The sequence below is a fragment of the Lingula anatina genome, chromosome 1 (genome assembly GCF_051362555.1).
Source record: "Lingula anatina isolate TDL-2025a chromosome 1, LinAna3.0, whole genome shotgun sequence".
In the NCBI taxonomy this organism is placed as follows: domain Eukaryota; kingdom Metazoa; phylum Brachiopoda; class Lingulata; order Lingulida; family Lingulidae; genus Lingula; species Lingula anatina.
Window position 1 is genome coordinate 59253090 of NC_141767.1, and position 16046 is coordinate 59269135.

At 32.1% G+C, this 16046-nt stretch overlaps 1 protein-coding gene across 2 annotated transcripts in view; it reads right to left on the reverse strand.

Moving 5' to 3' along the window:
• Positions 1-16046, reverse strand: part of LOC106179978 (ectonucleoside triphosphate diphosphohydrolase 8) — a 31317-nt gene that overhangs the window by 14864 nt on the left and 407 nt on the right. Inside the window, exons 2-4 of one of the 2 annotated variants that reach the window (XM_086999479.1) lie at positions 14980-15323; positions 12136-12263; positions 11643-11757 (exon numbers count right to left, since the gene is read on the reverse strand). In XM_086999479.1, the coding sequence (XP_086855605.1) occupies positions 11643-11757; positions 12136-12263; positions 14980-15211 (475 nt within the window). In that variant the 5' untranslated portion in view covers positions 15212-15323. Of the gene's footprint in view, positions 1-11642; positions 11758-12135; positions 12267-14979; positions 15324-16046 lie in introns of both variants that reach the window. The other variant, XM_013563808.2, reaches the window with a different exon arrangement.

The window sequence follows — 16046 nt, forward strand, 5'->3', positions numbered from 1 at the left end:
TTCCAATAAATCCACCTCAGGTTTGTCAAACAAAACCTTAACCACCCTATTATATAGAGATGATAAATTTTTTACAATATGTTTCTGAAACTTAATTTATATGGAATGTAATTTGAGAATAAGTATTACACCACAGGTGTGCCTTCGTTGGATATGGCAGCAGAATATAATTCATTCAAATAACACAAAGAGCTTTTTTTTACATTTTCAGAAACAGTTTTGTATTTTTGGTAAACGTTGAGAAAATTGCTTAATGTATCTAATTGACCTAGAAATCAAACTGACAGAGGTTATCTTAGACATTCATTACTTACAGAAATATATGATGCATCACTGCCTTTTTGGCACAGTTTACCTTATTGCAAAAGCAATATACATGAGCATCAATAATTCTTTCGTACTATTACTGAGCAAAACAAATATTAATAGTTATTGTGTCACATTTTCACAACACGAAATATATTTCATTCTATTCAAAGTCATACGATTTAAGTGTGTGTTAGCTTGAGGTGCTTTTACATGAATGTTCTCAGGCAATTAATTCAACTGATTTGACAGAGTGTGGTTCTGACCTGAATGTCCTGAAATAACACCACATTCTCAATTACATACAACACTACTTTTGGTAGTGAACATGATTCAAGGCCACTCGAGGAATATCTGAATATATGATACTTTACTGTAACCAAATAAGTATGTAAATACCAATTGTTTCTATGATTTTTTTTTCACTTTCCAACCAATAGCTTGCAGCAGGGTATTTGTGGGAATATTTATCTTTTGAGATAAGCTTGTTTTGCCAAACTCCATCCCATGATTCACAAATTAAATGCTCCAATTAGAAATGCAGACTGATTAAGAAACAATACAGTGCCAATCCAGCACTGAGTGACATATACCATATAACAGTTAGAGATTATGAGTCACACAATGATAAAATCAACATGAAAATATTTTACTGTGGAAAATTGACAGTAAATGTATCTGGCACAAGAATATTATCAAACATAATGGGAACTTTTAATTAAGAATTTACACAACAATATCATTTACTTACTGTTGTATTACTACATTTGCTAGCTATGTACAATTATTAATATGATACTTCAGCAAATATATGAAACAGCCCTCTTCGATATTCTCTCTATAAAAATATACATAAAATTAAGTTACAAATATTATGTCAAAAAATAAAAAAATATTTGTATTAGTGACCAACATTTTAACTTTTTCAACATCATTTGGCACCATAATTTTTACTTCTTTAAATTGTCAATTTTTTGTTGCAATATTCACATAATTTTCTTTATCTTGGTAAGTAAGTAGCCTTTACTACAGGTTCATGAGCATTATACATATGCTCAATTCATTACTAGTACCATCTTTTCTTCAGCTGTATGGGTTCATTGAGTTACCAACATTTCTGCTTGGCTGATGTGATTGGACAAGTGCCCCTCCAGTGCAGCAGGAGGGCAAGCGAATGTTGTAATATCCTTTATTGACTTTAAATGTTATGAGAATGCATTATCAAGTTTCTTCTAGGCTATCTATATCATGGGGGTAAACTGGAGTGCAATGTGGGACCGGTCAGGCAGATATCAAATGGAAAGATTGCTAATCTATACCATGAAGCAGACAAATTTATGTAGAGCCAGTTTTTTTACATGTAAAATGATACCTAAAGCTTATAAAATTAACAATTAATTCCCTATATATTTTTCTTCTCTTTTGACCTTTGAATTCCACATATTTCTTACAACTTTATGTGTTAATAGTTCTGATTTCCCCAAAAATACATTTTTAAACACTAAAATTTAGTTACACTTGTTTATACACATCTTTCAATGTTACACCAACAAAAACAGTCACTGCAGATAATTGTGCACTTTAGACAGAGATCACCATTCACATATTGAACAACATGTGCAGCAGACTGTCAGTGCTTTGCCCCTTGAACTGCCCTGTTATCAACAGGCTGTGAAAATAAGATTTCTAAGTATAATTGTCTATGTACTAAGAAATAGTGAAATTCCCTCTGCAATAAAATATACAAATCTTGTCTTGATATTTAGCTGGTAACAGTATCGCAGGCATGTGAGTCAATAAATGATTCAAAATTGTCAATAAAAAGATTTATCATCATTATGTTTATTGGCTGCTATTCATCAATGTGCTGTATACTTAATGATATGGCAAAATTAACAAAAGGAGTAATAACCAAGAGCAATATCATGCCGTTTGATATGATAGTCAAAGAGGCAAGTAGAAAAGCCTATATATGAGTGAGGTGCAAACTTGTAGTCTTGAACTATAATATGTATAAATATGTTTTCTTTGATGTTTTATTAGAGTAATATTATACCTGGTAACACAGATACTAACTTGGAGTGCTTTTATTGCATATACTTGTTATTTAGGTGAAATTCACAGTCTAAAGCATCCAACCTCAAAACTATTCAAAATTGTTCTACAACCTGTTATTTAACAGTAACATGACACCTACCAATAATAGATTGTTCTCATTCTTTATATTAGTTCCACATGCACTCACTGGCCACAAATGAGCAATTCAAGTCATATCACCACTTAAATTAAAACCATATGTTTTTCTGAGAAAAAATTGTCTAACTTCAATAAATCACTGAGAAAAAATAATCAATCCTGCTTAATTGTATTGTTTCTTTATTCATTAACTTTCATCATTAATTTTCAGGACCTTTACAGCTACAGAAAGCAAAGAGGCATTTTCAGTTTTATCTGATAATGTAATAATTAATGAGCCCATATCTGTGAAATGTACAACTGTCAAATAATTTATACATGTACCAGCTGATTAAAAATACCCAATGCAGGCAAATTCTAGAATGTGATCATAAAAAATGCTCCACAAAGTTCACATTTAAGAATGAACTATTAGCATCTTCTTTTAATCAAGCACGTCTTAATAAATGGTTATCAGTGAACATTGTACAAAGCAAAACCATTTTAACAATGATATAATATGTATTAAAATAAACAGAAAATAACAAATAAATGAACAAATAAAGAGACCATGAAAGGATTTGCTTTTCAAGTAATCTTTTCAACCATTATAAAAATGTTTGATCATCATAAGAACTTGCTGTGCACCTGTAAATAGATGTACTCCTACTTGACAGGGTGATTGCTGCTTATCTAAAGATAAATGATATCAGCCAACTAGAATAATCACAGCTAAATTAAATATTGCCAGCAACACATTATATCTAGGGTATAAATTGCATGACTATGAGAAACTAAAAGGTTGAAGGAATATCAATAGATGGTTATTCAGCAAAAGACTACCCTGCTGAATAAATATTTATATCCTGCATATAACTCCATCTTTGATATGTCTCCTCTTTAGTGAATTTGCTTTTATTTTTAAATCTAAATACTACCCTCTATTCTAGTATTTATGTTTTTTCTCCTTCTTTCATCATCCCAAATAATTTCTACATTCTACAATTCACAATCTCTTCTTCCATGAATTCTCCATAGCTGGACATATAATTTGCCTCATCATTCAGGTCCCAACATTGGTCTCCACTAGTTACATACTGTGGTCAATAATATACCACTGTCACACATGTATGAGCTTAACTGATGCTACATCAAGAATCATTCTAATGCTGATTCATATAACCTTTGGATATATGTACCACATATTGTATAAATAAGAAAAATATACTAAATTCTTTGCCAATTTTTGTCAAACCCCTTAGATCATAACTTTTTAATTGAGCAAAATATCCAGAGTATTGAAAAGAAATCATGCTGGAGTACATGTATAAGCCCAGAAATGACCGGTCATCTAGGTAAAGACTTTCTGAAGGGCCTCTTATCAATCATGTAACCCTAGGAGGCACAAAAAGCAGTGTGAATATCAGCCATATGTACATTACATCGTTTAAATTCCAATGGATATTATTTTACCTACACCATTACAAAACAGATATTATCAAAATGTACACTTGCTGGTCAATCATATAATCCTTGACAGTTAGGGTTGCTTGGTTTGAATGAATGTGAAGAAATGTGCTGATAAGAGAGAACAGTAGATAAACCAATAGTTCTCATTAAGTTGATAGGATTGTATTAAACATTATTCTAAATCACTTGCTGAAACAGCAACTGTTTCACGAGTTTAAGCACATGGGTCTAGTTAGCAAGGTAGCAACACATGCGATTTCTTAACTTATACAATAAATAAGCCATGCTCATAAAAAACAACTGACATTTATTGTTTTTCACGCTCATTTCTAAAGTCATGGTAAAGAGTTAATGAATATTGTCAGATGAATCAAACATGAATGTCCTCCCTTCAACAACTGTGCATATTGTACTTCTTGTAAAATTACCAGAGGAAAAAGAAACAAAGAAACCAAAACCATAAATAATCTGGTAAAGGAAGAGGGGGGGAGGGGGGGGGGAGGGAGTCAAACATTCTTACCCTGTTAGGGTTAATATCAAAGGATTATCTCTAATTAACAGAAAATTCATTAAAATCCATAAAATGTAAGCAAACTTTATGTAAAATATCTTTTTAGGTCTAGTATAAACTTAACAAAAAAGCTACTGGCCAAATTAATTCTAAAAACAAGTATACTCAATACTTGGCAAATTGAGTTTATATTATGCCAGCAAATAAAGGTCACCTGGGCACTGCACCCAAATATGTTCACCTATCCATGTTCCTGGCACAGGTGCTAGTGTGTCTTATGGGGCCTCGTAAGGTGTAAATGGTAGGTTTGCCAAAATCAAACTATAGTATACTAAAATGCTCAGTTCAAATCTTCTGACTGATTACCAAACAAAATCAATAATTGTTATTTACAATTCAAAACTGATGACAAATAGGTATAATTTATACAATTACATACATAGGCAAATACATTCACTTTTTATGCCAGAATCACCACAAAACATCAATATCATAGACTGTATCATATAACAGAGATAATGAAAACGATTAATAGTTTTCAACATGCACATGTCACGGTAAAGGTCTAGTGCATCAGAAACACATTTTGCATAAAAAGCTGAATCTCTTAATTGCATGTGTAAGATTTTCATTAAAAAAACATTAAGTCAATTACAAAGTGGAGTTCTTGGTATGTAAAAGAAAAAATATTAAAGCAATTCTTATTACTTTAAATCATATCTTACAACAGACAGAAATGAACTGAACTGGTATTTATGGATTCCTAACACATCTTTGTAAGTAATAAGACCAAGACAGAGAAAATATGATGTGCCCCATTCATGGATGCCAACACAGTCCAATTCCAGCCATATTGTGCAAGTATTTCAATGGGAAACATGCCACAAATCTGGATGATTAAGAAAAGACTCATGTTGATCGCTATACCTTTTAAGTGGGAAAATTAAGCAAATATAAATGTACTATCTGGCATAGAACACAGGCCATGTTGATAATTTCCCAACACTTAAACATAACATGCACAACTGCTTTCCATAAATCATCCTGGATATCTTAAACCAAATTTACTGAAGACATTTGCACCTATCATTATTATTGGGCTGTTGGATGTTACATATACATATTAGTAGTATACCACATGCAGTTTAAATGTTCCATAATTGATCATTATTGACCAATATCTAAGACTGTTTGTCATTGGGATTGGGAAGAAATATAATGAATAAGGCATTATGCAGGCTGGAATATTGTGGGCTCCACATAATATCAATATTGACTGTGATATTTTTAAAAGTAAATGTAAACATGCATATAACAGTGGTGATGGATGATTAAATATGTATTTGTGTTAAGAAAACCATTTAAATTATATTCAATCTGAGGCATCTTTTACTTTACAGCTATATGAATAATCTAACGGAAGAACTTAAAACTGCAGATATACAAACACATTTTAACAGGTAATATTCTAACATGGGGAGCTGTTATCTGGTAATATCATACTCTGAAAAGTGGGGTACTTTTCTTTCAGTTATTAATTTTCTAATAACAATATGTATTATAACATTTGTTCCTGTTTATTTTGAATTCTCTTCCAAAATGTCATTCAATAAACAAAACCAAGTCATTGATGAAAAGGAAGCAAACCGTTTTTTAAATTGAAGGTGCCTCTTCAGGAAGGGCCTAATAAAATACCACTCTCACTGGTACCCATATTCTGATTCAATTTTAGTTAATTACCTGCAAATATCAGGGACAAAGATTCTATGGTAAATGGAATGTTCAGACACATGTAACAAAGATATACTAGGCTAGCTGTTTCTGTTAACTAAAATTTTGTCATTATGAGTAGTAGAATCACCAACAAAACAAATGTAAATCAATGTGTCAAATATGTCATCATTTTGGAGAAAAACATGTTTACATGTAATACTTGTCCATGTATATGAATATACATGATAACTCAAACAATCTTAATGATATTTGCAATATTTTCTTACTCCTGAGTTATTATGACCACCAGACTACCAAATGAGATTCATTCTGGCATTATCTGGCCATAATAATAATAATATTAATAAAAAAAATAATAATAATAATTTAAAACCCTTTTCAATGCACAATTTTCTTGTGATATATGTTTTCTTAAGAGGGTGCAAAGGGAATCATCTCAGATGGCCCGAAGTCTTGCGACTTCACATAAAATCAAGTGAAATTTTTCCAGTGTGGTCAGAAAAAATAGTTAACTAGCAATCATGCTGTAGAAACATATAAAAGCTGGCAGAATTTATTGACAGTTATTTTTTCAGTTGTTTTTTGAATTACAGTCTATTGCATAACAGTATGCATTCATGTTTTTGCAAAAGTTTTGTATTTCATTCTACAACGACATGTCCAGCACATAGACCCCATTTCCAGAGATTAGATCGATCTACTTTAGATCGACCTAATTCCCTGGGGGTTCATGCTAAATAGCTGTCAGCCGGGGGACACGATAGTTAATTACCCCCTTACAGCTTGTAGTAGGCGGGACGGACATTTAAGCCGGATTATCTGACAGTAATCTAGTGAGACTCCACGCGGGGATAGATCGATCTAAAAGCTCTGGGAATACAGCCATAGTGTTTAAAATGCTATTGCTTAATAGTTAAACCCGTCTTATGTGGATTCTCACAAGTTTTCTGGTTTTGAATGACATCATGCAGTGCCAAGTTTTATGTTATCTTGGATGGAAATAGCATATAAAATATAAAACCTCTTTTCTTAAATAATGTAACATCTAACTCCATCTCATAAATGGATGTGCAATTTTACTGCATGGAAGTATTTAACATTTCATTTGAATTCCTAGTTCATCATACAAATAAATTACAAAATAACACCCTGCACATGACATACCCCAAGACAAATATCTGTAGATAAGAAATGATAAATACAGAACCTGACCATGTCAATGAGTATGTCATTAATTATAGAACTTGTCAAGGTCTCATTACCTATATTTCAGTATTTGAATGCAGCAGCATATCATGCATTATGAACTGCAAGAAGTCTGAGCCATACATCTCCCAGAATTCACACAGCAAGTGTATCCAATGTAATCTGATATCATATAATTTGTTGGAGAAACATGTAAATGACTTTTAGCATTATTAATATAATAACTAACTAAGAAAAGGATCTCCCTGCAAAATTCCTCAGTCAGACCAATTAAATTACTTTAATCAATATCCTTGTTAATCATCCTGTCTGATGAAACAAAAAAATAAGATGATAATATTGTTCTACATCAGGTTTCTTGCACTAAAAAAACATTCAGTATATGATACTATCAAAGATGATAATTTCTCTAAAGGCTATAATGAAATAAAACCAAACATGCCATCTTTATCAACATACTGACAAAGATGTTATGATATAATGGGTAAATTGTGTCAAATGACAATGTACACTGTATGTATGCTGTTAAACCAATGGTATAAAACATTATATTGATTTACAGCATTTTAAATACTGCTGATTGTCTCAGACTACTTCTAAAACCAAACTTCCTTCCAACAGTGAATGTTGTTCTACAAACTCAATCCTCTCCCCAATATGCCAAATATACCAGAAGAAATCTATACTTCCAAAGAACAATCCAACCCATTACAGTCACAAAAATATCCAAAGCCAGTAAGTAAATTTTGGAAAGTGCATATTATTCAAATCAAATTTGTTCATTTCTAATCTTGAACAAAGAGACTGCTCATAATGTGTAAGTTAGTTAAGCTGATAATGCAATGGTATCGATCAGGAGAAAGAACATATGCAGTAAATACTCTCCAATTCCTGTGACCAATAACTGAATAAGTATAAAATCCTCTACCTTTACATTTATTCAGCTAAGCTTTGACCTTTAACTGCCAGGATCATGTAAGGACACACTTGTCAGTCTAATTTATTTGAAAAGATTGCTTCACTAAGCAGATTTACTATACTCAGCATGGGATGTTACCATTGTCATTTCACAATTACTCATCGATACAATAACAATTTTAAAATTTCTAGAAATAACCTATTATCCAATAAAATCAGAAGTTGATGCCAGTTACCTCTGTCAGTTTTTGACAAAATATAATGAACCTATTCAAATGCTGGCTACATGGATTCCGTGCAGCAAACATATGTTCACTGTATCTTATATGCTTTTTACATTTTTAACAATGGCAATCAATATCATGCAAAATAAACAATCACTAAGTAATGCACACCTGTCTAGTAACAAAATCTTAACTGGCTATGGATCAGGCTGTGCCATATATTATATAGTTTTTTTTTTTTTTTTTTTTTTTTGACAAAACAAATTTAATTTGAAATCAAAAGTTGTGCCGTTTTCAATTTCAGATCAACAGGACTTGCCATCTGTTGCCACAATTAATAATATGCAGATTAAGAAGGGTAGTTTTGGTTTCATAAAACTTACTGAATAAATGGCTTAATGATATAATTCACTTCTACATCCATGCATTCTATTTCCTATCATAAAAATATCTAAACTTTCACTGTCACTGGATTCCACCTGTTATTACAGGTCAACAATAAAAAAAAAAAGAGAGAGAGAGAAAGAAAAACCCAAGGAAGCCAAGGTAAATAAGAACAATATGCATAATTTACAATAGTTGGTAAAAGGTATTTGTATAAACAACCCTGTCTTTTGGTGGGTCTTAAGGTTAAACTGTGTAGTTAAAGTGTCATGAGTGTGCATCAATAGCAAACACTATGCATTCTTTCAACATAAGCAGTGGTATACATACTTAAATTGTTAAATGAGTTTTTTTTTTAATTTACAAAATGTATGAGTAACACACTGAGACAGGTATCTATGCTTAATTCATTTCAAATTGTGGTTTTACTTCCTGAAACTCCATATTCCATCTTTATAATACACTCATGCATTTCCTTTCTTTTGTTGGATCTATAGTCACCTTTCTGAGTCTGACTGATGACTCTTTCTCCCTCCCCTCAGGGTTCTGCTTCATAACAGAGATCTATATTTTATGGATATTGTCTCATTTGAGTGTTGTGCTCTGATGATCACAAAAGGCCAACAAAGGAATACCACGAATGCTTGTCCAAAATCCAATGCTAATATAGCTAGAATATCTTTTTTAAAGAAAACAAAAACCAACTAAGGATGATTTCTAATTATTTGTTTGTGTATTAAATTAAATTTAAGATTGTGTCTCCTTTTCCTAGAACGAAAATACATGAAAAACACATATAACCTTCTTTTAGGTTTGTTTACTAAGCAGTGTTTATATTTTTTGGTTTCCAACAAATTCGAAGTAATTTGTACTTTAAATAAAAAAACAAATATTTCACTAAATCCCTCACTTTATTAATCCACATTTTGATAATCAACTCTTTAGATGCAAAGATTCATATCAAAGTTCAGAACAACCAGAGGATGTATAAAAAAGTAGAAAGTCATGCAAGTAAATTAAAAAACATAAAATGTGAACATCTAGTCCAATTTACTGACATATTCACCTTTATCATTTTAAACAGGTTGAAAATTACAATTTATTTTCACCTGCCATGAAAATAGACTACCAGGACCATTTCCCTAGTAACAGAGGGCAAAGGTAATAGGTAGGTAGTTTACCATTAAATATGGGTAAATAACAAGGTATTTGCTTGACCTCTTCATGACGTTTTCAAATAAAGAGCAATGTAAGAGAATAAGAACCCTCTACTTAAATAAGAACCTACTGCAATTGTTCTTTTTTGCATTAAATTGATTAATGGCACTTGTGCCAGGCATAGTTAATTTATTTTTGTATGTATTTTAAGGCCATATTTACATGAATAACATATTTGTTGTGCTCAACTGGATATCGTATCCTTCTTATCATGAACTTTTGGTGTTAATGTCATTCATCTCTTCAATCTCAAGCCATAATACGACGTGAAGAAAAATAACCAAATTGATAGAATATTTTTCTGGAGTCGTAAAATAACATCTAAACAGCAACTGTCATCTCTTTTATTACCAACACTTCTCAACATACTATAAAATAAAAGATCACATTTTCATCTGTAAAGTATGCAAATATCATCCAAATAATGGAAAATAGTTACGGATCCCTGTTAGCCACAATATCTCCCATTAAACCTCAATTCAGCATTATCTGCTATCAAGAGTACAAGTTCCATTTTGTCACCTGCTATAAAATAAATAGGGCAAGGTAGACTAATGAATGGCAAACTTCATTTGAAGCTTGATTCATGATTTAGGTACTGAGATTGCCTAATTAAGCACTCCAAGCCATGATATGTAGTGAGAGAGCAACAAATGGATCCGCAAGCATACCATTTGAAAGTAAGAATAATATCTGCCTCATATGTCTATTCAACACTTTCTGAATATTTCATATATTACCAAGAGCTGCAAGATCGAGTTAACTATTCATATCACCTGCATCTTTAAAATGGGTGAAAATGGAATAAACACGGCTACTTATATAATTTTCCTTTTCAAATTCAGCTCCTAACATCCTTTTCGTTGGGTCATGGTGCAGATGCTTAAAATTTTACTACTTTTAAGATAATAGAGGTGGAAGAAAAAAAATTTTTTTTTGACTTTGAAACTCTAATTTAACAACCACTGATACTGGTAGTAGCTTACTCCAGTAAAAAGAACCTGTATATTAAAGGAGAGACTTTGATGAAAATCAGGAGCAAAAGTCAACAAATCATACTTCCAAATGCTATATGTTCAGTTCCATATGGTCCAATTGCACCACTCCAAATAAAAATTCGCAACACTTAATTTGGTGATTGTAGTACTTAAATCACAGCTCAAACATCCATAGATAAACAGATGGATGTAATGGCAGATAAAGAGACAGACAGACAGACAAACTGACAAAAAAGGAAAACACTGGAATCAGTTCACAAAATCTAGGGAACTGATCACCAAGCCATCTTGTTTCTAGTATTGGATACCCTAAATTACACAGAGAGCAAGATGATGCATTTAAAATAAAACCAAAAAAAAATTGGGCAAACTTGGATTCTTCATTACTTCGTAGGAACAGATGTAGGAACATACTTCAAGTGGGCAGGCTGTCATACTACTGTCAAAAAGAAAAAGAGCACTCCTCTGGAAACGTTTCCTTCTCACAAGAAAACTCACCTCTCCCTGATGTGGAGACCTGTGTAACTTCCCCAGTTCCATTATTTTTCAGGGCAGGCCAGGAATACACAAAGGCACTTGTATGTGTTGAACCAGCATCTAATACTACTGCATACTATAGAAATGTAAGAAAATAAAATTCTCCACCTTGAAATCATTTGTCCCATTAGAGATTTTAACACAAAATCTTCAAAGATTGTTAAGAAGCATATAAACAGCACATCAAGAATGACAGATTTTAATGAGAACTTGCAATGAAACGCTGTGGACTCTAGCAGACAGGCCAAATTGATTGATGAAATGCATCATTACTTTTAAATTAATACCTTTGAAGAAAAGTTTGAGGCACAGTACTTTTGCGTGGCATTACAATACTTATCAATTTGTAATCATACCTTCTGCATAATTTTCAGATGAGAACAGTAGTTACCATTTACAGGCTAGAATGAAGTGTCCAACCTCTTTAAATAATCAGTATAAAAATCAAAATTACCTCTGTGATTGGACTATCCCCTTGGACCTTGACTATACTGATGATGGTAATTCCTGTACCACCAATTATCAAGCAAACAGCTGCCAAGACCCACCATTGGTTGCACCTTATACGTGAAGCAAGACTTTCTGCTGGAAAAGTATAAAATTGCATAATAAAACATTACTGTTTACATGGCATGATAGTATACAAAGAAGCTAATATAAACACATGGAAGATAGAGTATTATAATCATAATAAGTAATATCCCCCCCCCCTTAAAGTTTAACTTACCAAAACCTGTTAAACATGTTAGACGTTTAGATTCTGAGGAGTCTCCAACGTCTGTTTCAGACATAACTGGAAAATCTGTATATCTTTATACTATACAATGATGTTTCACCAAACTAGTTGAAATACACTGCTTGCATATCAAACAAAAATTTACTAAAGTCAAACAAAACTGTCATGTACTTGTGATGTGATTTGCTTTCCATCAAATAGGTTTCAGAAAAATGTTCAGTAAGCTCTTTCTGACTTTCCAATATTGTAAAACTTCAGCACAGGCTTCCATAATTAAAGTTTAAGCCCCATAATGGAGAATCAATAAGTTTCTGATACTTAGTCATGTTCCTGATCACTAACTGTGAAAGGGCAACCCTGTACATGCAATAGCCATTTCCCTGAACTCATCTTTCTCAGTGTTGAAATAAGTTGGTATTGAATGGCTGTACATGTAAATCCAATCAATGTCATCATTTGTGAGTGCCCAATAGAATGCAAAGGAATGATTTATAACTGGTTTGACATGTACTCTTTTCTTTAGATACAGAGATTATAGGCACTGAAGAGTGCAGATTGCCTCTACATTGATTGGGACACTAACAAATCAAAATCTTGACCTCAGTCATTACATGTGTATAAAATGTTCTAAAATGATTCTACTTTCTTTAGTCAGAATTCCAATTAACTTAAGGCAAAATTTATAACATCTACAGTTGATGAGACAGATTAATCACTTAAAAATTTATGTCAAAGTAAACATCCTGATATTTGCTTGCTTACTGGAAAAAATTAACTAGAAAGCAAAGCTGGAAAATATACAGACAAGTAACAGGAAAAATTATTCCCATTGCTCCATTTTAACCTATACAGGCACATTGAAGTAAACAATAACTTTTGCAAAAATAGTCCAATCATACCAACTTTTGAGAAGAACCTGCCTATTTACCAAACAAAACTTCTCTGCAAATTTGAATTAAAAGAAATTAATGGTTTGGCACTTGTGGGACATATGTCTCCAAAATACATGCATAAAACAAAAAATCTATAACTTTGGCAAAGTCAATTAGATAATGCTGAGTAACCTTCCTCTTCACCAAACAAACCCACCTAGTTTATTTAAAGAAAAACAAATGCATAGTTTGGCAGTTATAGGATGAATTATCAATAACACATGTGGAGTGGTGATGATCATGAGCAGACAGTGATCAGAATTTATTAAGACACATTTAGTATAGTGTCTATATATATATAAAATTAAAGAATAATTCAATGGCATATATATAGACATTAATGGTATCTTTTTCAGGATTTTCATGCTAAAACAAATTTTCCCTGTGAAATTATTAGAAAATAATCTACTCTAATAATAATAATAACCTGATCATACAGATTTTCAAACTTAGCCTGCCTTTTAATCAACTAAAGCTCCTTAATTAATTAAAAACAATACAACTAAACAGCAAAACTGGCAAATATACAGACACCATACAGAAAACAAGGCAGCAAAGTTCAAAGATTATGCAGAAAAAAATGTCATAATGTTTTGGCTAATTTTGGGCTGAACATCACAAAAATACATGCATAAAAACAAAAAATCCCATAATTATAATAAAATCTTATTGCCATTTATGAAATATTGTTCTTTTGTAAATTTATTTGAAGTAAAACAAAATACATTTTGGCACTTAAAGGGCAAACAAATGTGTTGGTAAACAAAATTGACAGTAATGAACAAAGGTAATCAAAATTTATACAAACACTGAGGGAGTGTGTGCATGCCAGAGAAAAAGAGAGAGAGAGATAAAGGGCCCATTCACAATGTCAACCTAGCCAATTCCCACTGAATCAATCAGATGAGCTGATTAACATGCCTTCTCGTTTCCAACATATATTTAACAGCTTTTCTACAATCTACTCATCGCCAGGAGGAGGCCTGTCACTCTGTAAATCTGACTGCTTTCAGCAAGAGTCCTTGTGAAGTTAGTAGGCATTAGCTTGTTTGTCATTGTGAATGGTCCCTTTTTCTTTGTTTTTTTCAAAAGCTAACATAAACAAAACTCATCATAATACAAAATAATGCTAACAATTTTAAAACAAAATAAAAAAAATATAGCCAAAGATAAATCTGTGTCTTGTACACTGAATACATTAATCTCAGAGCATACAAAAATGAACACTTGGTATCAATTATAAGATTTGGTGTCAAATATATAGTCAACAAAGTGTCAAATTTGAAGCCATTTCCCACAATCATTCTGTTGAGTTCCAACTGATATATATACCCTACAAACGTATCTTCTTGGCTCACTTTTCTTTTTCATTTGTCATTATGTGAGTGAAGGATAGCATGCATTTCATTTTCTTGCATAAAATACATACTTGAAGAAGCTGTAGTAATTTTCTCATTCGTAATTGATGCCACAAGCCCTAATTTAGTGCTTAGTCAGTAATGCTTAATGTACAAAATACTCACAATAAATGAAACATTAATGAACAATCTGTGATTGACCATTGTTGTTGTTGTGGCAAAACAGTATTAAAATATGCTTACTTAAATGTCTAGACTCTAATAAAACTTACCTGAAGTCAGGTACAGAACATCTCCACTGTTAATACCACATGTTCCTAATGTCCTTGAAACATGCAATATATTATCATCTTTGGTTTTCAGTGCATATTCTGATTTTTGCTGGATGTTTTTATCTATGCAAAATGCTGCTATCAGACTGTCAACAGTTTGAGTTGGGTCTGTTGCTACGGTTAAACGTCCTGAGGCCCCATCCCCTAAAGTGCTCTGGATTGTCACTTCCATATTTGTGGCAGGTACTATCACAGATAACAGTTTAGCCCAGGAGAAAACATACTATTTAATGTTTCTGAGAATCATATATCCATGATCACAGTCAGTGACTCCAAGTGATAATCTGAAATGGTAAACAAAATATATGTGAGTTCATACATGTTTATATATGTAATGTAGAATAAAATTTTTAGGAATTCACAAACATACACTAAACAGTTCTTTGGCATAAGTATTTTATTTTCAAATGTTCTCTAAATTCAGTTATGTGAGCCATGTCTCTACTATTCTAATAAGTTTGCAATAAACTTATGATTTCCAATGTTTTTACAAATTGCCCATATTAAGTCCATTAAAATATAATGACAGCTGTGGTAATTTCAAGGCTGAACATCTCAAAATCAGTACGTGAATGATAAAATTAATTCCTTTACCAGGGATATTGATCAAAGTCACAACATAACTCTCTTTAGAAAAACAAAATATAAAACCAAAGATTTGCATTTAAAGTTAGGGGATAACTGCATAAGTGCCAACCATACCACATGAAATTTCTGTGGAATTTGTTCACCAAAATTGAACAAAAGAAGAGACTACTCTCTAACACAACAATACAAAGCAGTACAAGTACCATAAACAACAGTAAAAATAATGTAATATTTGTTGCCAGTGGCCAATAAAAAACGCCCACCACACTACTGAGTATATACTGGGTAAAAATTGGAAGTTTAAGTTTGACACATACTGCAAAGTGGCCAGTTTGTCCAAAATGAATTTGTTTCACATAATTTCAAAGAGATAATTAAACATCACCAAAAATCCCCACACAAAGCAGTCAGCGGCAGAT